Genomic DNA, 27,268 nt, shown 5'->3' with positions numbered 1-27,268 from the left:
TGCCTGGAGAAGTTAACTTTTGAACTGTGTAACAGTACCATTAACAGCCTTGGAGATATTACTAAATATGGTAAGTGAAGGGGAGGGCTCCTCAAGAGGGAGGAGTGTCAGGTTAGCAACTCCCTGTCTTGCAACAGGACTCAAAAACTGTTAGAGAAGTGTTCATTGACTTTCATTCACATCTGACCTAAATAGGCATAACGAATTTCCTGTTAAAAAGAGGGGTTTTTTTTCTCCTCAGTAGAAAGTTTTACTTTATCATTATTTTCTGTTTTGCTTTCAGCAATTCTTAGAGCTGCTGAATAGCATGACTTCCTCTGCTGTTGTTGATAAACCTCCGGTAAGACGGGTTGCAATCTTCGGGGGAACTCATGGCAATGAGTTATCAGGGGTATTTTTGGTCAAGCACTGGCAAGAGAACGGAGCTGAGATTCAAAGAACAGGAATGGAAGTGAAACCATTTCTTACCAATCCAAGAGCTGTGAAGATGTGTACTAGATACATTGACTGTGATCTGAACCGTGTTTTTGACCCTGATAATCTTGGGTAAGAATAGCTGTACTTTCTGTTGTTTTACTTCTCTGTTTTTTTTTAAATTGTAAGGAGCTTCCTTCCCAGATTAAAATGTTACCAAGTTCCACTACTATTTTAACTGTGCAGTCATGTAGTTGAAATTACTGACCTTTAACCCAAAAAAGAACAAATTGTGTGTTAACAGATTCATATAAAAACTATTGCTAGTAGGATGTGTCTGAAACCAACACATAAACACAGCATTTTTAATTAGTATTAGATTAGCTCTATTTGTGTAAACTTAAGAATTGCTGTTCTGAGTTGGAAAGTCATTATTTCTCACATGTCGTCTTGTGTAATTCAGCTTTGGAACTCAGAAGAGTACAATTTTATTTGCAGGAAGATAGCAGATAAAAGCAATTTAAGGGTAGGCATCTGAGTAGCTGAAATAACAGCATACAAATCAGGGAAGTGTATTTCATTTCAGTTATATCCAGTAAAAGACAAAACCTTTAAATTCGCCAAGTTAGAAATAATGTATTCTATGGCAAAATGATAGCCAAGAAGTCTCCATACTGAAATACATCTATAATTACTGTGAAACAGTAGTTGATTTTACATTTTTAATGGGATTTGATGTTTCTCTGATTTTGAGACATCTATTCCAGAGGCACATTTTGCTGTAGAAAGTCTTATGCTTGGTATAGTTGCATACTAAATAGGTAATAATTATGTTTCAGGAAGGTCTTAATAGTAAAGGTGAATATCACAGCAAGAAACCTATACCACATATATTTTGTAAGCATGGTTATTCTTACCTTGCATGTCTTTTATCTGGATTTTCATCTCAGAATTTTGTTGTTGGCTATTCTGGATAAGATAAACAGACTTTTTAGCACGTAAGTGTTGAGGCCATTCTTTTCATTGTTTACTTAGAACAAATGTATGAAAAGAAAAGTAGTTTTGTTTGTTTTCAGCTGCTTTGAACACAGGACATTTGAAAAAATAGCAGATTAAGACACCTGCAGGTTGTTTTAATTTTTTAACTAATATTACTCAGTAAATCCTATTAAGTTGCCCAGTCCTATTGCAACATTACTGACTGGAAAGCCTTCACCTAATCACTTTAAGTTTTGACCTTTCAAGGTTACAGATAATTTTACAAAATAAGAAAGAGGAGGATGAAATCCCAACATTACAGAAAGCCATGGTGGGAGTACCATTAACCTCGATTAACAGTCCTTTGTGAAGAAACCTTAAATTTCAAAGACAGACATAAAGAATATAAAGGTAGATTATATGAAATAGAGAATCTTAAAAATAGGAGCTTGACAGACACACATGTAAATTCTGGTCTGTCTCATGTCCCACCAGCAGAACAATTGCAGGTAGACATTCCTAATAGATAATATCTTGCCATTTCTAATACTCCAGCAGTGGTGATCCCATATTTTTTCTCAGCAACATTTTCTGATGCTTAAACATCCATGCAGTTAGTAGAGTGTTTTGTTAGTATTTAACAAAACTTTCTTTATGCAACTTGACTATTTCTTACAAAATTAGAATATTAGAAAGCTTGAGCTGTGTTGAGCAAAACTGAATTTAGCACAAAAGGTATTAAGTGTGTCAGTCCTGTCCTTGTGTAGGATCCCAAGCCTGTCATCAAAACTAGATTTCATTTGTGGAACAAGTCTAAACCACAAGAGCTTTGTGCATTGTTAATATGCAGGATGGATGTCTTTGTCATACATCAGTTTCCCATTGAGCCCTTATACAGACAGGAAGCAGATCTCAGACATTTTCTTAGGTTAGGACCATTTTTTCAAAGTGTAGTACAAACTTAGGCACCTGAAGTTACAAATATTAAAACCTTACAGGAATAAATTTGAGATAGCAAAATGTTCTGTGAGCTTTGGGGGCCAGGAGGGCTCAAAACAATAGACTGTAAAAGTCTGATCAGAATAGAAGAAGCCAAAAAATGCAGCAAGTTACAAAAGACCATGTGAAAGATGTCCAAGATAAGAGGGCATGGACCAATACCCAAACACCATCTTCAGTAGTAGGTGGATCCAGTCTTGGAAGGGGTTTAAGTTGCTGATAAATTCTGAATTAGCCTTCTGCATAGGGGGAAATTTGGAGATGTAAAAAAATAAGATAAAGGGTCTTCAGCTAAAATGAGAGTGAAAAATTCTTACTAGTCTTCTGCACAAGATACATAATAGTAAGATGGGTTTAACAGTCATACTTGCATTTTCTCAAGCACAAATTCACCAAGTTTTAAGAGTCTGGTAATTAAACAGGTGATTTCACCTTCAGCCAATGATAGAATTAAAGTAAAAAGAAAGGGTATACATATTTTGTTGACTGTAAAGCCATGGAATGAGTTTACTAATTTCTTTGTACTGATATTAACAGCAGGACAGAGGTGGAAGATATTCCATATGAAGTGAGAAGGGCTCAGGAAATCAATCATATATTTGGTCCAAAAGGTAGTGATGATGCCTATGACCTTATTTTTGACCTTCACAACACCACTTCTAACATGGGTGGTACCCTTATTCTTGAAAACTCCAGGGATGACTTTACAATTCAAATGTTTCATTATATCAAGGTAAAACTAATTTAAATGAACTATTAAAATAGATTATTAGTTGTAATGTATTACTATATATTATATTGTAGTTTCTTGAAATATACTATTTTCTTCTGCAAAAATGTTTAAAATATTTAATCATGCTTAGGATGGTGGTTTTTTTCAATCAGAGTTAATTAATAATTTGATTATAATACCAGGTAATTCAGATGTGAACTCATCATAATCTTCATGTATTAAAATGAGTGTTAGACTGATGGGCAAAGAGGAATGATTAGAATAACATTTATAAAAGCGAATGTAATTTAACCTGCTTTCACAGTGATCTGTCAGGAACTTGGATAAATTCGGATCACGTGCTAAATAGTTAAACATTAATTTTATGGAATGAAGACACATTAAAAAAATGGAACAAGGTATAATTTAACATCTAATTTTATCTTATAACATGTATTCCATCTAAGTGTTTATGAAATATTTGAAGATATATAAATCTTATGTCTAAAACTATATGAAGAGCAATAGTGGGCACATATCAGGAGAGAGGCCTGAAATAGGTTTCTGTATAAAAAAGAAGGTTAAATAAGGATTAATTTGCAATCTGTGTTCCCACAGGAGAATCTAACATAAAAGAATCCTTGAAATCTGCTTTACAGAATTTTGATTCTAAGTTTTGGAACACCAATGAGTGCATTTTTCTTCCTGTTAGCAAGTTAAGACTAGAACTGAGTTCAGTGATATCAGGAGACAGCAAAGTTCAGTGGAGCATGTCTGGCACAAGTTAATGAAAAGGAGACCAACAAATACAGCTTTGTACGTTTTCTAAAGATGTCCTACTTTGAGGGCCAGGAAATAAAGGCAACACGTTGAAGACATTGTGTAAATCACTTCTGCATCAGTAATCTTTTGTGGCACAACATTTTAAAATGTTTGCGTAACAAAGACATTTTTGAACCATCTCCACAGAGCACTTTGGCTCCAGAACACTGTCCTGTTTTGCTGATTGAACATCCTAGCCTGAAATATGCAACAACTCGATCTGTAGCGAAACATCCTGTTGGTAAATATGAGAAATAAAGACTATTTTAACCCATCCTAAATTACTTTTAAACATGTCTGTTTCCAGATCTGTTCATTTCATTATGTTATATAGTGCTCTGATCACCAGTAGCTGTTGGTTTGACAATATATTTGCTGAATCAAATGTATACAATTACCTCCTCTTCTGAAGGGCTCTGATTTATACTTGGCTTATGAAATACAGAAGCCAGATGGAAATTCTTAAAGTCAGTTAACCCACTGCTTGCAGAAAACATTTATGAGGATAAGGAGGAAGTAACAGCTTCAGAAAAGAAATGTTTCTGTCCTCTAAAGAAGCCTTGGCTGAAACACTGGTTGTTAGCCAAGAAGGAAAGAGAAGATCTAACAAAGACAGGGAGAAATGATGTTCTGTGTGGAAGTGGTTAACTTTTCCAATTATGGAATCAAAATCATAACCACAGAAAAACCCCATTAGATTGCTCTTGATATGAAACAATGAATTCCCTAAACTGCATCATGGAAAGTTAGGACAAGAATAAGATAAATGAATATACATAGTGACAATTTCTCTTACCCCAGTAGCATGCCCAGAAGCGTACATAGAGTTCTTTAAACTGATCCTGACTGGTGTGCTACATTTTCTATTTGCCTTAAGGGTCATGTAACTCAGTACTTCACAATTCCTCTTAAACATAAACCACAGACCCAATCAGACATCTATTTTTGCTCTAATGTAAGCATGTGATACATTATGGCTCTATTAATAATCTCCCTCATCTGCAAACAGGTGTGGAGGTGGGTCCCCAGCCACAAGGTGTTGTTAGAGCTGACACTTTGGACAAAATGAGGAAGATTGTCAAACATGGCCTGGATTTTGTGCAACTTTTTAATGAAGGTAGAGTAAGTAATGACAGAATACAGCTTCCTGGGATCCTGTCAGTGGACTGTTCCAGGGGAATATGTTTTCAAAAGATAGATTGGGCTACAACATTTTGCAGTTAAACAGGTAAAAGGGTGCCAGGGGTAAGAGGATTGGTCTCTAGACCACTTAAGTGTGGCTTTAGAAAGTCACAATTCCTGTATAGCTCCTTTGGGTAGCTTTAAGGATATTTCTACCTTCTGAAGATTGAATAAGTATACTTGATCTTCATCTTACAGTTGCTTTGAGAATCTGAAATGGTAGCTAACAATATTTGTATAATAGTAAGTACATGGAGAACATAAATCAATTAATGCTAAGAAAGAAGTGTTTAATTCACATGCCTTCTGTGCACTGAGATCTAAAATCGAAGTCGAATTTTGTTATAACTGCTTGCTATCCAAAACACATACTGACAAAACCAGCTATTTAAAATTCTTGGAGAGAACATTCTGTCTGTTGGCTTTTTTTGGAAGCAGAAAGAAAAGAATATAGTTGTGGGTGTCAGAATTTCCATTATTGTGCTGGAATGCTAAAGATTAAATACCACTGATACCATTCTGTGTTGTGCAGCACTATCAAACACAGGCCTTTCATTGATTTCTTCATCTACAAAATACATCATTTTAAGTATACAGTGAAAAAGTCACATTTCAGCAGCAAATTTAGATCTGGGCTTCAGATGCTACAATGTATGAGTGGACAATCTTTCTGCCACTTGCCAGAAAAATCTGGAGCTAGACAGTTTTATGACAGATGAGCTAATCACTGCTGTGTAAACTTTGATGGGGTACAACCTAACGATTGAAGCCATTGCAAAGGGAATAAATAATACATTGTTCTGTTTAACAGCCAGTTGGTTATTTTGCCATTAAATTACTTTCATTCTTTCTAGGAAAGGAATTTCCACCATGTACAATTGAGGTTTTTAAAATAATGGAGAAAGTAGATTATCCCAGGAATAAGAACGATGAAGTTATTGCTATTATTCACCCTAAACTGCAGGTAAACTTGAAAATAGTTTCCATTTGTGACATAAGTATTCCTGTGTTGCTTCTACTACATTGTAATATATTTTTAGTAGTAAATAATTAAAATAACAATATTGCCAATGGGTTTATTGAATACTTTAGACCTTCCATATAGTAAGTTCAGTCACTAAAGTCATACAGTATTTCAGTAAGTGATTTGGGAATCACTGGATCTAACATCACTTCTGAACCCAAAACCAAAAAGAGAAAAGCAATAGGATAGCTTAGATTCTAAAGTAGAAATCTCATTTTGGATTCTAAACTGAGGGCCTGTTTTTAGGGGTTACAAGCACGTGCAGTTTCCTTTCAGTTCACCTTTATCAGTGAATTCCGTACAAGCCTGAAAATGAAGGCCAGAAACCTGAAATTATGTACTGAAGATTAAAAGGGATTATTTTAGAAGCTTTTTCCATAAAGAGAGAAAAATTCCTGAGCATAAACTCAGAAATCACATGAAATATACTTGAAAGTAAATATATTCTACTTCTTTTCTTTCTCTAAGGATCAAGACTGGCAGCCACTGAACAATGGCGATCCTCTATTTTTGACTCTTGATGGAGAAGTAATTTCCTATGCAGGGGACTGTACAGTCTATCCAACATTTATTAATGAAGCTGCATATTATGAAAAGAAACAAGCTTTTGTAAAGACAGTAAAAATGAAACTTACTGCAAAGCAAATCAGATCCTCAGTCTTAGATCAGAACACTTAAAAGCTTATCACGGATTTTGCATAGAAAAAACTGATTTCTCTGTGAAACCCAGTGTCATTCAATAGTGATTCATGGAATAAATAAATAAATGCAGAATCTAACTTAAAATGACAATTTAATTAACATCGCTGAGCACTTCTATGATGAAATGGTAAATGGACCTGCTTTGGCAGAGGGGTTGGACTAGATGATCTCTAAAGGTCCCTTTGAATCCCTGCCATTCTGTGATTCTATGAAATATACTGCCATGATGCTAATTACGATTGTTTACTTTTCTGATATGTTACTACAGAAGCAAAGAATAAATATTTTTATCAAATGTGTCAGGTCACATGACAAAAAATGATTAAAGTGTGCAACATCTGGCATTCCACTTACAGCCAGCATCACACAGAAAGGTGCTTGTCCACAAAAATTCCAGCATTTCTACTTTATAACACCAAGCCTCCAATAACCAACACTTTTAAAAACTGAGTGATCCTTCACACTAATTTCTTGAAAGAACATACAACATATGAGAAAAGAAAACCCAGGGTGAGAGAAACAGAGTGAGGGTATGTATACTTTCTATTATATGCATTTGTGACTAATCCCTACTTTACTGATGTGGGAGCCTTAAGGGTTTGTTCCGTTTTCCTTTTATACTTCTGAAGATATAAAATAAGCCAAAACATGATTTCTGGGAAAAATAAACTAAAATTAAATTTAAAGCTTTTTACATGTAAAGTATTACAGGATTAATTCAAGCTGTTTCTCATTTAACATTAATTTAAAGACAAAATTGTCAATTTGGAAAGTATCTAGTAGCTGGAAATGTACTGGAACAACACTGAAATGCAAGAAAAAGATGTGCTCATCCCATGGAAACTTTCCCATGGAAAGTTTCTGTTGCAATGGAGAAAAGAGAAGTTTATAGCTTTATAACTTTCTAGGTGTATCCACCTACTGCTTATAACATTTTCCATATCAAGTTTTAATCACTGCTATACCTCCCAAAAGCTTTCAATGAAGAAAGCAAAATGAGGTAATTACTCAGGTTTTGATAAGAGCAATGTACAAACCATACCTGAGCATTTCAGAAAGGAAATTAACAATTCCATATGGGGACACTTCTCAGAATTTTAAGACTGGCTTGCTCTGTATTTGTAGGGAGAAAGCCTGTCAGAGCAGCTGAAAAAAAGAGAAGAAAATGGAGATTTAATTCATTTTCTAAAGATGTTTTTAACATATTTGACAGTAATTTGAGACAGAGAAATCAAACAGCTTTCCATAAAGATCCAATTATTGCATCCTTATGCAAAGATTCATTGTCTAGATAACCCACAAATTACATATTTTGAAAAGTGATGTTTTCCTTATTTACTACTAAGCCAAAATCCTTTTTTCCTTGCTTTCTGTAACTCCTATGGCAATAAAATAAAAACACAGGACGATGTTTATTGAATTGTAAGCTTTATTTATTTAAGTAAACACTGTATAAAAAGTAGAGAATTATCTGTTGTGGTCATTATTCATAGTGTTCCTGATAAGAGCCTTGAGATAGGAGACAGTAGGTGTGATCTGGTGCAGCTCTGTGGCCACAAAGGGAAGGTATTTTTTCTCAGCAAAGAACTTTTAGAAACAACCCTTCAGCCTCTTCCTCAGTTCTCTCACACAGTTTTGTACCTGGGCATTGGCACAGCACGTTCCTTACATGTTTTGGGGGTTTTTTTCGTGATTTCCCGTTTTATGGCTACACCTACAGCATGACCTCAGTCCAGTGCAGAGAGGCTGAACTTGTTTTCAGTGACAAGACCACCTGCAGCAACACAGAGTACAGCACAGAGGGGTTTGATTCTGATCCCTGAGTATATGTTAAGAGGTATTTTTTTGTACAAAAACTGGCACTCAAAAGAATCCAAACAGAACTGCACAGACCTTAAGGCATTATTCTTTGTTGGCAGTTTCAGTGCAAAATTAACCAGCGAAGATGAAAGATTCCAAGACCACGGGAATTTTTCTCCTCAAACTCACATATCCTACTAAGAAAGTCAAACAATGCTCAGATATTACATTGGTCTATTGAGATGCATAAACATCCTTCCCTTTAAATTCCTATGCCCTGTGAAAACGTAACTGGATTGAAGATTTCAGTTTGATCCCATCCATCCAGGCCATGCGTGGTAGGAAACACAGGATATGGCATCTATAGAAGAGCAGTTGTGTAGCGAGGACCACGTTCAGCATCCCTGCAAAATGCTTTGCACTATCCTTTCCTTCCGCTGGAGAGTTCCCTCATGCTCTCTTCTGTGTTAAGAAAATCTTTGGGATCATTTTGCCCACAGCAGGCTTAGCTGTAAGAATCCAATGCAATTCATATTATCATCCAAACGCAGAACAGAATTCACCCGAGTCTTTCCTAAATAGCACCTTTAAAACAGGCACCAAATGCATAAATATGGTGAAACCCCATGACACTGAAGACATGTGAAATTCAGAAATACACAGAACAAATATCTCTTTTTATGCACACACACATAAAATAGAAAATTAAAAATATAATTCATAGCACTAGGTCATCACAGGTAGTGAAATAAAGGCTACAGAAATGCATTACATCATTCTCTGTATAACAACATAAAAAGGTTTTAGAAAACTGCAATTACATTGAATTTATTTTGTTCATTTTGGGTAGAAATACTGACTTCTTATTGTCCTGAACTGGTTCAATAAAGAAGGCAATTACCAGAAGAACTTCCAATGTGATAACTTATTTTAGGCAGCAAGACATAAGAACATGGCAAAGCTGAGTAAGAAAAGTAAAAACGTGGCTAAACAAACCCAAGGTATTCTCCATCACAAATTATATCCCTGCCCTGTTGTTTTATGAGAAGGCACATATAGACAGTAATAAATAAAAAGCAGTAACCACCACAGTATGCCCTAGTGATTACACACAGGAAAACAGATCAGGCAAAGCTAATGAGACCTGAAGCAGCTTTCTCCAACTTGTGGGATCAAGCCTCCAGTAACACTGACAGTCAATACAAGACTTTTAAATGTATCCAGAATGCTGTTATTTCAAAAGAACATACTTCATCTAGTAGTCTTCAGAACTGAAATGCCTTTCTTTTCTCCACGACAAGAACTTAACTTTTTTCAGCATACAAAATGTTTCTCATGAGTTAGAGATTCCAAAAGACAGCAGATTGGGGTCACGATGGCCTTAATTTTCCACAAAAGGAAGAAATATCTCGCATTTGACCTTATTTATGCAGTAAAAGGTCTAGAGCCAAGTTTGAGCAGTGTCATGCAAACTTGGATAGCAATAGTTTTCAGGAGGCTGAAAACTGAACCAGTGAAATAGTCCATTTTATTTTAGCTTAGCTGCCCTGATTAAACTGGTTAAAGCCATCAGACCATGTCACTGAAAGTTTCTGTTCCAGCTGCCTACAGCTGCCCCAAATACCAACCAAGCTTTCAGCAGCTACTGCTGATGCTTTTAACCTTCAGAACAACCACATACCCCAACAGCACAACTAAACAGAAGTTTCAGGCAAATCATCCATATCTTCATATGTATTCAGGGTGGTTTTGCTATTAGTTCTTGAATTATCTTGAACTTTGCTTGGATCTGAAAAAAAATGCATTATAAACAAAAGAGGATATGGTAGAAACTGTATATGCAAGAGCAAAGTTTTGCACATCTATTTTTTCCAGTTAAAAACCAAGCATTTATTTAAGCAGCAAGTTGTCAGTTTACTACCATATCTGAGACAGAATTTTCCCTGCCTGCCCCTTGCCATTATTACTGAGCTCACTCTACTGAGCAATACAAATGCTAATTGACTCCAGCAAACTTCACAGCGAGTCTCCCAGGTCCTCACATGCCCCCGTGGTAAACTGCTGCCTGCTGCCAGAGGAACAGCTGACACCTCACAGTTGGGCCATTTCTCTGTTACTCTTCCAACACTGTCAGCAGATGGGTATCTTGAATTTCCTCATCGACATTCACGAGGGGTAATTTGTCATCCAGTATTTATCACAAAACACAAACATGAATGTTCTAGGGTTAAAAATAGCAGACTTTGTGACAACTTCAAAAAAAAAAAACCCTATTTTCTATCTATTACAAAGTTCTCCAGCCTTATACCAATCAAATGCCATAAGAAAAAGTTAAGCTTAGATCAAGCATAACTGCTTGGAGAAAAATAAAAGGTAAAACCACTGTAATTTGGTGCCAAGGTGTAAATAAGGAGAGTTTGTAACCAACCCTCTCTCCAAATCTTTAAAAATCATTTAACACCCCTGCCATACTGGCCATGCCATGACTTTCCCTAGCAGTAGAGTGGTTGAATATCTAGATTATGAGTTTGTATTTTTAAAGGTATAAAAATATATTGAAGCATTTCTTAGAAGAACACCAATTTGACAAAGACGATGATGTGAAATTCTGCGGTACCTGTCGGCCCTGGATCTTCATTAATAAACGAAACGTGTGTTTTCCACTCGGTCCATTTCACTTCATTAATCCTGTTTATATTGTATGAAGTTGTGTTATTAGCATGCATAGCTTCCCAGCAATATAGCTCCACTTCACCTTTACTTCTTTGTTCCTTCTTGGGATTGTCATATGTTACCATCCTCACCTGCTTTGCTAGTACTAAAAAGGCTGAATGTAATGTACTACACGAAGGTGAGAATGACACTAGGACTACTTAGTAATTGCCCACATTATGAGTAAGGTCCTGAAACTCACCTTAAACATTTGTTTTCACAAAATAGCATAGCAATATATTCTTTAGTATGGTAAACATCAATTAGCAATCAATTTAATTACTTTTAAGCTAACATTCAAATGAGATTATGACAAAGTACTGCAAGCTGACTTGATACTTGTACATTAAAAGCATAATGAAGCTGACAGTTATTTTTCTTACCACAAAACTGTCTGCATAAAAAGCCCAGAAGGTTTTCTCTTGTTTAAAAAAAAGTGGTCTCAACTGAAAAAAACCCAAATCTGATTTTTGTACACCTAATATAACTTGTAGAAATAAAAGGAGAAATATATACTGAGTGGATAGCACAGTATTGTAGCTTTGCTTTACCTTAAACACACCCTGGTGTCATTTTCAGCCACTTTACACCGTTCTCCCAGTTGGAATCTTTTCCTCAAACATTTTGGCAAGAATTTTTCAAACTCCAAAATAGTTCTGGCTCTCTATTAACAATAAATAGTGACATGAGTGTGGTTAGCCATATTCAAAACTGTCTGATTTCACGGGATCGACACTTTGAAGGCTCCACGTTTCACCATGACACGTCACACCTCCATCCACAACCAACTCCTATTCCAACAGCAGCACATGCCACTTAGTAATTGCATGTGCAAAAAGGGAGCCCACAGCCTTCTGTCATTAGCCCCACCACAAAAGGCCTTTTCAGAGCAGAGTCAGGAAATCTCACACCTTCAATGCCACATGCTGCCACAGCCATAGATATAAGTAAACTTCAGTGGGATGCTGCCCACCACACAAAGCATCTCCAATCCTGATCACGACTGTGCTCTCCAAGGCACTCAGAACTCAGAGCTGTCCAATCTTGGTAAAAGGCCACGCTCAGATAAGGTCTATGAAATTGGAATGAGCTCATGCACTGCTGAGACTGAAGGGATGGACTGGCAGAGCGTGCTGCTCTACGGATCTCTGGGCAGGTGATGAAACAGGTAATGAAAGTCATAACGGTATGTGACAGTGCATGAGGCTGAAAATCCAAGCCATAAGATTATCTTTAGGATAGCTGTTAATTCTCAAGTTATTACAATATCCTAACACTAAAATTGCTTATTTCCATTATTTTTTACACATACACAAATGGAGTCTAGCACTGTTCATACTTAACTCCTTCTGTCAGGCTGGTAATTTACTGTAGGTACAGCTCAGATTTTAGCCAATGCATCTAAACTTCACTAAGCAAACTAACTCACAAACAAACCTGCAGTTTCCAGATGTGCTCACTCTCTTTAGAAATATCTTCCACTGTTTCTCCCATTAATGCAATCAGCATGTTCAAGAGAAGAACAAAAGTCAACACGACATAAGTTATGAGAAGCAGAAGAAATAGCACAGGATACTTGGAATTTTGCTGGATCTCCAGGTCACCCAGTCCTAGGGTGAGCTTAAAAAGATCCATCAGAACAGGCCCCAGACTGCTGTTGGAATGGCATTCACTGCCATCCTGGCAAGTTTCAATCAATGCAGCGAGAGCTGAGAAGAAAGCACGAGAAAATTTTCATCACAATAATGCTTTATGCATACGTGGCATGTTATCCTAAAGAACTCAACATGCACTCCTTAGGAGGCAGAGCTGCAGGTATGTGACAGATTACTGGGAAGCAGCAAGAGCCCACCTCCAAATGAAATTGAAGGCCATTGAGCAAGAGCCAAATTACTTATCTGTTCAGATAGACAGTTTAAATCTCAAAACCTGGCTTTTTAATATCCAGAAGAAACTGCAACATGAGCTCTCATCATGATAACAGAGTTCTTAGTCATAATAATGCTGAAACTTTTACTCACACAGAGCCTCAGTGCTTTTCTCCAGTAATATTTACCTACGCCAAATCCCAGCAAAAACACGATATAGACAACTAAAAATTTTATCACATCTTGCAGGATGACCTAAAAAACAAATGAAGTATTTATCAGACATGAAAATGGAAAGCCAGTTTTATGCTTATGAACTGTGCAGGAATATATGTAATGTGTGGCACACCCTAAAGGGTCAGATTGCTTTCATTAAGCAAATTGGTTGTAGTCGCAAGGAGCAACTCAGGGAAGATTTAGGTTTATTTTCTTATCTCATGACTGAGAGCCTGGTGTGCTGTCCACAGAAGACTAACTCTGTACAATATAGGCATTGAAGCATATGATGCAGTTAAATAACACAACTACATGAGCTGAAAAACCACAATGCTTACATGCTTAATATAATAAAATGTTAATTTGAAGATATCAACCAGTTTGTGCCCTTGAAGTGATTTAGTGTGTTCTGCTGAAATAGTATGTAGCAAATGACAATAAGAAATTTCAATATCTGAATAACTGAATATGCTTGATTGGGCCTGTATCATATCAAACAAGCATCATAAGTCAGGAAAACAAGAGAAAACAAACTTGCCTTTTGAATCATAACACTGTAAATGCCCATGGACTGGAAACCTCTGGTGAAATAGAGCATATTAGCCCATCCCAGGGCCATTGCCAAAACAAGACACACGAGGTGTTCTTTGTAGGAAAACAAGTACAAAAAGACAGAGAAGATCACAAGCAAAGCTTGTATAAAACTGTTAAAAAACAAACACATGTATTGAAAAGAGAAATTACTAGCACAAAACCACAACATAATGGAAAAATATGAAAACAAGACTTGTTTGCTTCTTATGCTTAAATTCTATCCTCCCCTATGAACATCACCATTACAGTCTGACAATAAAATAGATGGGTACAGGTAGTACATTCACATATTAGGATTATTTTTATTAAAGCTCACTTTAAGTAAACTGTACTCCCCAAAATAGCTGGTCAATGCAGATTTGGCTGAGAAAGACATGATGCATCTCTGAAGCCATTTATTGAAGTTTTATCTTAATAAATTGTTAGAATTGTTACACATTTTTCACAATCAAGTAAGACATTAGGAGAAGGTGTGTCATCATCCTGCTGTGAGAGGATGTAGATCAGATTTTCAGTAGCACAAGACTGATATCAGTGTGGTTGTAGGAGAAGGAAGAAGGGTAGAGTTAAGCCACCTCTCTTTTTATTGATCCAACAGTCATATGCTGGAAATGAGAGGGAATAATCTGTGCTTTATCTAGGCCAGCTATGAGACCGTCCCATCAGCCAGCTGAACCTGCTCCGTGCTTTTTTTCCTTCCTAATGGAGTCCAGAGGAGTGGAAAATGACATCTGGTTTATTAACCAGGTTTCTTAAACATATTTCTTTACATACAGCTCTAAAGAGTTGCAGCATCAGGAGAAGCTAAAGACAGTACTGCTCTTTGGAAAAACAATCCAGCCTGTAGCATTAGCCCCAGTATTGTTACTGACCTGTCCAACCATTACTGTGTGCTATTGAAAAGCTGCATGTAAGATCACACCCATCCCTCTGAAAACTAATAATCTAGAGAATAAGTGAGCATCTGCTACAGGAGCACATTCTCTGTGACCATGAGATAGACAAGCATTTCATATATAGCACAAAATATATACGTGACAGACTTACAATGCAAAGTGGAACCATGCATCAGAGAGAATTGACTGCAGGTCTGAGGGCCTGAGCAGAAAGATGGCTACACTCTGTGTGGACAGACAGATAAAAGATAGAAATGGCAGTAAGACAAGGCCAGCCTCAAAATAGATTTTTCAAAACAATTTAATTGAAGTTGGTCTTCTGAATAAAACCCAAACCATCTGTCTCCTGATAAGACACAACTTCCCAAATTAAGCCCATTTTTATAGGGCTGTGATGTTTAAGTTAAAATTTCTGTTGTGTCTGGCACAGTTAACTGTTAGTTACTGGTTTTGATTACAGTGTACAGTAAAAGCTGTACTCTGGGGTTTTTTTTCCTATTACAGGTCCTAATTCAAAAGTGTCCTTAAAGCCAGTAATTTGACAATATCAATGTTATACAAATACACAATATCTCTCTTGAGAATTTGACAGGAAAATCTGTTGTATTTGCTTCCCAGAGCAATACAGTTCTATTCAAATACATATTCCCTGTCATTTGAATAAGTGATGTGTTGTGTCAAACACTTTTAGACATGACACATATAAAGATATTCCAAATATATTTCATCATCAATGTGTTCATAAGACTAAAGAAGGGGTTTTTTACCTATTTTGCTGTGTATTTGTTATTAAAAAGAAGAAATCTTACCTCTTTTATGGCTAAAAATATTGCTCCTAACATAACCATCACCTGTCCTGATAACTGCAGCCATCCTACACCACGTGTCAGGGCTAGTGGGTAAGGTGGAGCCTGTAAGACAGGTCCAAAATGAAAGACTGAGTTCATATCCAAAGAGTAAAAGGCCAAGTAACAGCAAGCCTCACACACACAGCATTCTGAGTACACAACTTCCTCCCATTCACTGCTTTTTCTTCATGGTGGATTTACAGAATTGACCCCCTAAGACCTACATTTGAAATGCCAGAAGTTTCTTTCTTAAAACAAAAAAACCTCCTCCCCACACTGGTAGAAATTTCCCTACTTGTCTTTGTATTCTGTATTTGTATTTCACAAAGTGCAAAACCCTCTTAGAGCTGCTCTTCCTTTCAGGTACAAAGATTTGATGTGGGAGAACCTGTTCTCAGACATTCTGACACCTGAATGGTTCAGCATTTTAAATACAATTTAGGAAATACTATTGCACTTTAAACCCCTGAAATGTGCTGAGATGAAGCTGCTGTACTCACTTCATTTTCATTAGGCCTGTGGTAGGAAACTAACGTCAGTGTTATGTTGTACAGGAAATAAAAGCAACATGATATAAAAAACATGTGTCGTGCAAACTTCTTCCATTTCATGCGCAGGAGCGAGTTGAGAGGCTCCAAAGTCAGCATTTCATGGCGGTTCTGTAGGAAAAACAATAATTAAGAAAGAAACTATAAAGAGCTGAGATAATTTCAGGCATGGATTTTCCATATTTTGTTCAGTATCTATCCTTGATGACCCAGAAACACATCTGTGCTCAGACCCAAACCTGACTAGATACAATGGGACAGCTCCAACTCCTGCTGCAGTAACCTGCCATACTCTGGTGAATTATTATTGAGCCAAACCTGTGATGTGAACTTTGGGTCTTGTTTCCTACAGAAGTTTTATGGTAGTATTTTAATTTACCAAAGGTAAAATTCTGTCTTTGAAAACCTCACTTTCTGTGATAATGTCCTTCCCAGATGCCTAAAATACACACCTGCTAATATAACTTTAGACAGAGTAGTCTCATAAAGTATTTCCATTTGCTTTGTCCCCTTCTCATGCACTGTCTCAGGCAGCTGTTAGTGGCCACTCCATGGACACAAGACACTAGTTTAGTTTGACTACCTGGGCAATATTTATGTTCCTATGCAAGGCAAATTAATGCTTCATTTGTTGAAAAACCAATCCCAAAATGCCTAGCCAGTGTTTCAGGAGATGAATGCATGTTCTCTGACCGTTGGCAACCTACAGAGATATAAAATGAGGTATAAAGAGTTGGGGGGTTGGACTAGATGATCTCTAAAGGTCCCTTTCAACCCCTACCATTCTATGATTCTGTGAAAATCCATCTTGCATTTTTGATACAAAACTGAGAACCAAAAATTACTCTTCAGTGGTTTACAAGTAATTCAGTTAAATGTTAGGCTAACACATCTGAAACGAGTGTACTGCTGGAAAAAAAACAAATATAGAAATAGGTAACTTACACCAATATTTGTATTATAGACAATTATTTCCAATACTGAATTGTCTGCAGTGGTGTCTAATTCTGTCAGATCATAAAGAGAAGACTGAACAGGTCCATAAGCCCAGTCTGTGAATTTTCTTGACAGGCTCCTATTAGGCTTATCTCTTATTTCTCTGCTCAGGATGTATTTCAGAATCTAAAACATTAACAGAATCATTTGTAAGCAGATGATTTCTTCATGGGAAAGGAGAAAGCACACATAGATACTTGCCCAAGCCCCTTTTAACTATCACATTTGCTACAGCAGTGCAATCCAATATATTTGTAATTGTTATTCAGTAAGCAACGTCAACAGATGACAGACTTCTAGGAAATAAATACAGTATTTCTAATGCCTCCAGATTTTCTGACAGAGACATTTTTCTAAAGGAAGAGAGTACAATTTTCCATGCATTCACATTTATAACTTAATCAATTGCTTTCTAAATTATGCCACTGTCAATTCTTTACAGTTGATTTATGAAAGTCAAATTCTACAGTACCATAACAGAGCAGTTCTAGTGAGTTACTGGAATTACCCAAAGACTATATCTTGTGTAAGTGTACTATTGTAATAAATGCAGTATTTCTGAAGTTCTGTACAACAGCAGGTGTATTTTGTACAGTGATAGGCTGTTAGAGGGGAACCTTGAAGGGCAGAAGCAACATTGCAATAAAAATACTTGCTTGTATTTTGAACAAAATCAGCTCACTAAATTCTACTGATGTGTAGTGTAGTATAACCAGCATGGAAAACTACCTGCCAGAGCACTAACGTCTGAGTGCGTGGTTGCCCTTGACCCTTTCTCCATACTTAGTTTCTCTTAGATGCTACTGAAATAATACCTACCTCTAACTTCCCAGTTTTTGCAGCTAATTGTAGTGGTGTCAAACCCTCCTTATTCTTTGTTGTTTCCAAATTTCTGTCTTTACTTTTCAACAGAATCATATCGTACATCCGGATGACAAAGTCGTTCTGGGTTTTGGAGTCCTCTGCCACGGTAACTAATGCATGGAGGATGTTGTTTCCTCTGGAATCCTGAGAAGTAATATTAGTCCTGGTATTGTCCATTAACAGTTGAATGATGTCTGGTTGATTGGTACATGCAGCTAATGCCAGTGCAGTTTCACCTACAAAATTGTAACATGTGTATGTTCAGGTTTTATTACAAGCATTCAAATCATATTAGAAAAGAGTGACTGCATCAAGCATCTTGAGATATGAAACCATATTTGCATATTGATTGGACTGAACTTAGCTCTTGTTTTGGAAAAGCCTAAATTGCATTAAAACATTAGTTGGAGAAAATGTTGAAAGTCAGCTTCACTGCATTTTATTTGCCACTCAGCGTTTACAATTTCTTTTTTATAAATGTACAACCATTTTATAATTAGTTTATAATAGATTGCACTCTGCCCAGATGCTTCTGCAGAAGGTACTATGCCATTTTTATATCTTGTGATGTGAGTTTCCCAATCTAGGTTTAGCTACAGCAATGATTCACACTTGCTGTCTACCATACTGCCTTAATTGTCTGGTTATTGCTTCCCAACTTTTCCAGAGAGATTGCATTTCCACTTACCAAAATAAAAGCCTTCATGCTTATGTTTGGGATTAAAGAAAATACCCTGGGCATGAGCATTGACATCAGCTCCTTTTTCTATGAGGCTCTGAGTTATTTCATATTGTCTTCTTTCAATGGCAATGTTTAGAGCTGTCTGGCCTGGAACAACAGACACAAGAATTTAGCATTGAATCCCTTCAGTATATTATAAAACATTAATGATGCTTCACAATGGATAGCAGCAGTGGTAACAAATCAAAGTTGGTTTAGGAATTTAAGCCATCATTAGAATGTTTGAAGAAAGCATTACTTTTATGGGGGATATTTAACCATATCTCTGAAAGAGGTATCAGACAGCAATACCTTTATATGCATTTTCTGTGTATGCAGCGTTGATAAATCTCTCCAAAATACCATTTTCTTCTGCAAAGGATAGTAGTGTGTTCACTATGTCATTTGTGTTTTGGTTGATGTTCAGCAGAGCTTTCATCAAACAAGTTTTGCCAGTATCCGAAGCTGTGAATTTTTTCATCAGATAATCTACAAGAGTGAATTGAGATTAGATCATAATTATCTGTTGAAGGGGATGGAAAAGAATTCGAATCTTTTGATAACCAGGGGTGGAACCTGAGGGATATGTAAGAACATACATTATTTGCCAGTTACTCCATCCTATTCACTTTGTGTTTGAGCTATGTATACTTAGTGAGATGATGCACTCAGAGTTGTGGTACTAATTACTAAGGTAGACAATGCACTTGGTTTCTCTTTCACACATCCCACTGCCATGGTAACTCCAGACAGACACAGAACTCTTTCCTAACTTCTCTGCCCATTCTGCCACATTGCACACATCACAAGCCCTGTCTATGCTGCAATGTGACTGCAGTTTGGGTAGAGACATCAGCTTTGAGTCTTGTGCTACAAAGACTATCTTGGGTATGGCTGTGGACAGACCCTCTGTGGAACACAAGGAGGAGACAAATTCTCCAGCGTTGCCTCAGAGGCAGCAAGGAGTTGGCTGATGGAACACCTTAAGCTTTCATTTAAAAACGTAACATACATGACACTGCAAATTCACAGGCAAGTAGCTGTTGCATGAGAGGTATTTCCCTCAGTTTTAGGCTACACATATGGTGCCAGAAGAGCTGACAATTTCCTTCGGGTGACTGCACAGCTTACCTGGCACGCTCATGGTCCTACAGGCGTCTGAGCGTTCCTTCAGCTCTGCCAGCAGACACTGCAGCTCCTCCAGATTCCCCTCAGATACTGCCCGAAAGAGGTACTTTTTCAAATTCTTCCTGGCATTAGTCTGCTCTGCTCCTTGTGATATGGTAGCACTGAATTACAACAAATAATAATGAAATGGCTCATCCAGTTTTCTGTGGTTTATTTTCTACATAAGAGGAAAAAGAAATAGAGCTGCTTGCCCCAGACTACACAAACCTGCTGTGCTTCCATATCTATTTTGGCATGGATATCAGAATGATTCTGCAGATTGCTTGTTTGCAGTTAAGTGGCCATTGAGAAGGTACACTTTTCAATGTACATTTGTCAAGTATTTAATTGGGGTTTTTTTTCCAGTTTTTCCATTCTTCTAAAACAAAGACTAAAAAATGCTTCTTTGATCTGTCCACAACTCACTGACTTCACTGTCTTAAATTACCTGATGCTGCACTCCAGTTGCACCCATCCCAATCATAGCAGAAGATAGCTTTTAACCTCACATAACTTTCCTCATCATACATTGTTCTGGAATGAGAATGACTTAATATTTTCCCTCCAAATTAGAAACACTCCTAGCTCATGCCTAGTTGTTCATAGTGTTTATGTCCTGTGTTGTCATTTAGGAAACCAAGAGTTTATGAAAGTAATCCTCAGACTAATTAAGAGATTTGAAAAACCTTATTTCTAAAATATGGCAGGCAAAATAGGCAGTAGCTAAACTATCATAGACTTAAATCAGTTGAAAATGTACTAAGAAATGCTTCATGTCTCCACTCACCAGCAACTGCCTACATTAGGGCTATATTCAGTGGCATCATCCTGAAGAGACTGTGGGGAATCCATATCTTCTCCGTTCCCAGATGCACTACAGAAAACAGAAAAGCATAAGTGTCAAGTCAGAAAGATGTTGGAAGATATTTTGGCAAACTGCATGAAGAATCAGTCAATACTGGGAAGCAGCAGCTATAGAGGAGATAAAATTAGTCTAATTTGACATGGTGCTTTTTAGTTCAGTCATTTTATCTGCCCCTTGAATTTTCAAGTAGTAGGAAAAATGAAGAGGCCCACAGGATTTTATTATATTTAAAAAGTCATTAGGGAAGCAACTTGGTTTGTGTTTCACTATGTTACTTCAATACAGATCCTGAAACTGTGGGAATTTTTGTTTTAACAATCACTGCTTCTTATGCATCATCCTGAATGCTTGAAGCTTACATTTTCCCTTTTCATGTGCTTAATTTGTCATCTGCCATAAAACAAGTGCTACATCAGTAACCATGCATGTGTTGCAAGGACACAATGAAAGTGATTTACCTGAAGATTTACTACACAGTACACTGTAGGCAAATCAAGAGCATTTTGCAGCTGACTCAAATCGAGGCATCAGCTAAAAGAAATTGAGGACTGAGCCCTAAATGTGTATTTAGGTAATACATTTAAAGGACTTCAATGACATTGGTATTTTGTAATTGCTGTACAGACAATTCTGTACAGCATCATTCCCAGACATTCTTAGAAGCAGGTTTGACTTTAAAAGTAATTTATTTTTTCTTACTTGTATTTGTGCTTTGTATAGGGTTCAGGTTTGGTGAACTACCTCAGGTTAATAACTTAGAGAGCCTGTACTATTAGTTATTGACAAAACAGATGTATGGGCAGTAATACAAGGATTCAGCATTGCTCTACAGATGTTCTCTTCCCTTTAAAATAAAGCTGGTAGTTCAGGGTCCATTTTCATTCACTATATCTTTTCTCTGCATAAAATAGTGAGGAATCTGATGACAAAGTAAGTGGGTCTTCTGCAGGTCAGTCCCTGAATGAGGCAGAGAAACTGAGATACCTCTCTTTTGAAACCAAACTAAGAGTGTCAGCTAATTCCAAAAAGCTAACCAGACATTCATCAGGCACAAAAACATTTGGTCATTCTGGTCCTATGTTAGATCTGATGCAGATATCCCTTATTCATAATTATTGGCTGTTAATAGCCAATAATAGCTATTTTTTAATAACCATTTAAAAAAAATTAAGTGCATTCCTTCCAATCATATTTTTTTTCTCAATCCATTCAGGAAAAATGTCTGTTTTTAAATATTTCAGGCTCAGCATCTTCATGTAGTTTGACTGCTAATGAGCAATAGAGGGAGGATGGCAGCACACAGCTGGGGTTTGCTAAATTAAGCTGTGGTCTTCATGTAGTAGAAAATACTCCAATAAGTGTGTGTAGTTGGTCCTAAAATGTCATAAATAAGAGGTCAAGATTATAAAAGAAAAGAGAAAGACTGAATTGATTTTCAGTTTATTAAAAGCTTAAGCCTGATTTACTCACTGTAAATGCCAGCACAACATAAACTCAAAGATATGTCATCTAGCAGCAGCTGAATGCCAATGGATACGTCTTCCAAGTGACCAAAAGCTAAGAAAAGACACGTGAAATTTTAGCTCTGAAGTCTAAGGAGAAATAAGGAGTAGCTACTGAAAACAAGAGAGAGATATTTGCAGTAGGACTATTGCATGTGCACCTGCAACTTACCATGGACGAATATTTGAATCCATTGGTTTTGAAAACACAGGGGGAGATGTATTATTTGGAGTTGCATTGCTTTCAAAACCATCAATCTCCAGAAAAAAGTGTGAACTGTTGAACAGAGTGCAGTTAAGAAAATATTAGCAAACAAAAAGCCAAGCTCAACCATACAATAAGCAAAGCACTCCACCTTTGTGCCTAGGATAAGTTTGACAATTTATCTTTTCTGGCATTATACCTAATAGGACGCTGGAACAGAAGCTTATCTACCTGCCCCTGGGGCAATCCCAACCTCCAACACTCTGCCCAACACTTTCATGCTGCCAGATGGGCAAAAGATCCTGAGATATTTTTGGGACATGAGGCATCAGATCCTGACATGTCTAAGCAGTTACCCCAGCAGCCTAAAAACAGCCTTGTGCCCAACCTCTGTGCTAAGTGCAACACCAGATATTTATGGGACAGCCCTGCATGCAAATACACACAAGCACATGCTGCTTTTTAGTCCCTATTTCTTCAGCCAGGAGATATCAGAATGGATCATTTAAATCCCATCAGCAGTGATAATCATCACTTCAGAAAGTTTGAAAGGTGTCCTGTTAAATGACATCAGGCATTTCCACCACCCAGGACTGAATGTGCAATCCTGCCTGTCAGTGCAGGACAATTAGCTATTTATTTTTCCTATCATTTTTAATAGGTATTTATAACCATTAATTTTGAAACAACACAGAAAAGGGAACATGAGAAGAATAGGAAGATTTTGTCTTTTAAAAGCTTGCAGAGTTGAGAGTTAAAATCAGTGGCTTAGTATTAGTAGATCTCATTAAAAGATTGCTACATCTCATCAAAGCCAGGGGCTGCAGTGGTGGATGTTGGGACTCCCACATGGCCTATTGTTCAGAAACTGCCTTACATTTCTAAGATGCCTCAGTAGTCACCTGGAAAATGTTTGCAATTCACCTAATAGTTATGATTTAGTCTATAGGGTATTTCTTTCTCCTTTTTTAACTGCATCTTCCCCAAAGAATCCTGCTGAATTAAAGTACATGTGCTGATGCTAAAATGCACTATATTATTAGGACACTACTGAACAACCTGTTGATAGCTGATAAAAATAGTATCTCATTTACCAATGGCTTGGTGATCCAAGTGTTAATTCACTGTGTGTAGTTGTTTAAACTTGCATGACCTTCTAACATTTTAGATGTGCCTGTGAATGTGTTCTAAGCAGGCAGCAAGTAAAATGTCACTTCTGGTTAGCAGGACCATGTCCCTGAAATTACCTAGGCAAAGGAACCTCTTCAGAGTGCAGGAAAAACCTAGAGAGAAACAGGACCATTGCCAGAATTTCTGCCAGCTGCTGTTAATCTCTGTTATTTCACTGGGGTCTGGACTTGGCAGAGAGACTGAAGACGAGTGGAAAAAAAACATAGGTTCATTCTGCTTTCTTGCATTCCCTGATCATAAAGTGCAGGATTTCTCTTAATAGGTAAATACCAGCTGCAGACCACAGTGAACCTTCATAAATCCCAGAAGTGCCAAGATCTAGGCTATGCCCTGGCCTTGGTCACAGGTCGATGTCTCCCAGAGCAGCTCCTGCTCTCCCAACAGAGTGTTCATGCTAAAGAGTTTGGATTCTCATAGATATACAAGAGCTATGAAGTAGACCCTATTTTGGACCCTGACATACTCAACTTATCCTGACATGTGGGTTATCTGGGGATATCACTGGGGTAAAAAAAACCTGCCACCATGCAAAGCCAGTGGGCAGCTGCCAACAAATATCCAGGTGCTTACGTGGCCATGGTGCACGCTCTCAGGAGCACTACCCACAAACATAATCAGGCTCTGACAACACTGGCAGCACTCCTCCCAGCCTGCCTGTTGGTTTTCCTGTACTTAATTATATACTGTTAGTCCACCCAAATACCTTCAAGAAGGGGAAGTCATTATCTTTTCAGAAAGTACGTATTGCCAGTACATTTTGTCGAGTGAGAGCTGTCACCCCTGGAAGCACGCTAGCTGCTCAGTGGCACAGCAGAAGGAAGCATTTGGAGGCAACAGAAGTACAGCAGCACAGAAACATATAATTAATGGAACACGTTAAACCTCTGCATTAAATTTCACGTGATCTTTGTTCCTTATATTGCAGGAATGTTGGCAGCCACACCCTGAGTTCTTGGTTGAGAGGTGGGAAAAACCTCAAGATTACTGTTACTGGTGCCACAAAACAATGTGAGATACGAGTTTAGATAATTGAGGGGTAGTGGTTGCCAGTATTTGTTATAACTACACAATCTTCCCTGGAATTGCCCCTTTTTGAAGTACTGAGTGTATTATGAGCTGTTCAGGCACCTCATCTCACCCTTATGCTGCCAAAGAGCTTCTATTTTTGAATTTAACGACAGAAAGACAAATTGGGCCACCCAGGAAGTGGGTCTCAAATAATTGATGACACCATTTCTGTGGAAAGTGATTCCTATGATTATTAAGAATTAGAAATATCAGAAGAGCCACAATTGCCTAAGCCTTCAAAGTTTCAAAAGTTGCCACAATAGCTAGTAATTAGCCACAGAGTGCAGAGTTTATGAATGAAAACTCATGCTCACTCTACAGTAACTTAGTTGACTTCAATGGCATTGTATCAGGGATGAAGTACTACTTGTATTTCCCCATTCATATTAAATACAAACCCTTAATCCTTGTATTAATTCTCCAGCATAAATTATGAATGAAAGTTAATATTTTATAAAATAAAATAGTGAAGTCTTATGAAAAACAGAGTGAATTCAGGTTTCTGCCTGTGAGAGGAATTTTCAAACCTCCTGCTCAGCCAGCCCTCATTTTTTAATTCACCTCTGCCTCTCCAGAACCTGCCACATTCCCATGTGGGACTCAATTTGAAATGCTCCCTTTTTTCAGGCCAGTACCTCTTACATAAAAATCTCGGGTACCCTGCTATGTGATGTCTTAAAGAAGATCACTCTACCTTCTCCTGTTGAAATACCAACCATCATTAGACCACACTCTCGTACACTTATAGAGGTGTACAGAGTAGATGTAGAAAGCCCAGCTGAAATGAGATACAAGCTTAAAAGACTGGTGCATGAGTCTGATGTTTCTAGGATAAGGGTTAAATATTTGTCCCATTGGAGTACACACACCATATGTTTACCTAACCAGGATACTCTTCTATGCTCATATATTCAGCACAAAGAAAGATGTTAGTGATATTTCAGTGCAAATAGCTACACATAAAGAGGAAGTTTTAGTGGTTAAGACTGAGCTGGAGTCCTACCTTTTCTTTGTGGGAGTGCTTTCAGTTGGCTGGTTTGAAGGGGGAATACCAGACGGGTTTGTTTTCTTGCCCATTAGTGGAATAATTTCGGTGTTATCTTTAATCATGTTTCTGCAGGAGACAGATTCACAGTTACTTAATTCCTGTTCATTTGAGGAAAGTACAGTGACCAGATTGTCTGTTTACAGTCTCTTCACATGTAAGGACACAAATCTTGGTCTTTTTCTCAAAGATTTTCATTTTTTTTTCAGTTCATAAGCACTTACAGGCCATTTTGTGTGTCAAGGCTGGAGGGTTATATTCATGACGGATTAAATTACGTTCCAAGAAGAAGGCCATTAAAAGTGATAGCATAAATCCTCAAGAACTATAAATTCCAGCATGCACCTAAATTAAACTGAAGGGTGTCTGTCAAATCACAATGATGGTATATGTCATTTAGAGAAACCAAAAGAGCACAATGACTTTTCTGAGTAGCCCTAAAGTTTGTGCATATTTACAGTTAATCGAAGTAGTCGGCTCTTATCCAGGGTAACTTCAGAGAAGTGGAAGATTCCAGGAAGATCTGTGCAACAGATACAACATGTGAAGGAAGGTTCCAGGTGTGAAAGGGAGTGAGTATAGAAGAAACACTGTGAAACTTTTTCACTGCATTCAAACAGCAGAAACAACAGACTCCAAATCTGATGCCCAGACTGAGTTCAGCTAAACAAAAAGTCCTATAGATAACATCAAAGATTTACTTCTGTGTCCTGATGACATTTCACAGTGTTTCTTCAGAGGAAAAAAAACCAACCCATAACACTGCTAGATGGGAACAAACACCACCACAAGACAGAAAACAATCTTAATGCATGTTATCTGCTTACAAACACCCACAACATGAATTCTGCAAGTAATAACGAATAACTTATCGTCCTGTTTCTCAATATAACACTCAAGGACACAAGGTAAAATCACCAAGGATAATTTGAAAGCGAGAGTGTGAATTTAAGATACTTAAATTCACTGAATTTAAGAAGTAGTACGTTTTATGAGGTCATGGACCCATTCCCAAGGAAATCAGGGCAGTGCCCTCCATACCCAAGGACAAATAATAAAATTCACTTGCCTGAAAGCTGGAACAAAATGAACTACCCATTTTTCCTGCTACCTCCACTTTCCTTGATGTGACAAATGTATGCACAAAACTCTCTACTCTTGCCACAGTGTTCTCAATGTGTCTTAGCAATAGAATTTCTTCATTATGGGAATACCAAGATATAGAAACCAGACTGTGAAGCTTGTTTGAAAAGACATGATACCTGGTATGAGAGAAGAGACAAGCATTTCAAATACATTGATAGTTGAGTAAGAATCTATTAATGCACA

The 27,268-nt window shown here is 37.4% G+C and overlaps 2 protein-coding genes across 2 annotated transcripts; one reads left to right on the top strand and one right to left on the bottom strand.

Annotated features, from left to right (window-relative positions):
• Window positions 1–165: 165 nt before the first annotated feature.
• Window positions 166–8,248, top strand: ASPA (aspartoacylase). The gene is made up of 6 exons (XM_010202357.2): window positions 166–546; window positions 2,929–3,124; window positions 4,073–4,166; window positions 4,935–5,042; window positions 5,962–6,071; window positions 6,600–8,248. Exons 1-6 carry the CDS (start codon window positions 308–310, stop codon window positions 6,807–6,809), a joined length of 957 nt encoding a protein of 318 aa, XP_010200659.1. The 5' UTR covers window positions 166–307; the 3' UTR covers window positions 6,810–8,248.
• A 2,079-nt stretch (window positions 8,249–10,327) lies between these two features.
• Window positions 10,328–26,004, bottom strand: TRPV3 (transient receptor potential cation channel subfamily V member 3). Its single transcript, XM_010202358.2, has 17 exons — window positions 25,898–26,004; window positions 22,603–22,707; window positions 20,851–20,937; window positions 20,028–20,185; window positions 19,209–19,385; window positions 18,864–19,004; window positions 18,131–18,411; window positions 17,261–17,437; window positions 16,268–16,426; window positions 15,729–15,830; window positions 15,071–15,144; window positions 13,968–14,133; window positions 13,402–13,468; window positions 12,783–13,054; window positions 11,897–12,009; window positions 11,251–11,321; window positions 10,328–10,422 (listed from the first exon to the last, which is right to left on the bottom strand). The coding sequence occupies exons 1-17, from the start codon at window positions 26,002–26,004 to the stop codon at window positions 10,328–10,330; spliced, it is 2,352 nt and encodes a 783-aa protein (XP_010200660.1).
• Between the last annotated feature and the right edge of the window lie 1,264 nt (window positions 26,005–27,268).

Source organism: Colius striatus, chromosome 20 (genome assembly GCF_028858725.1).
Source record: "Colius striatus isolate bColStr4 chromosome 20, bColStr4.1.hap1, whole genome shotgun sequence".
Taxonomy (NCBI): Eukaryota; Metazoa; Chordata; class Aves; order Coliiformes; family Coliidae; genus Colius; species Colius striatus.
This window is presented reverse-complemented; position numbering and strand designations above follow the sequence as displayed.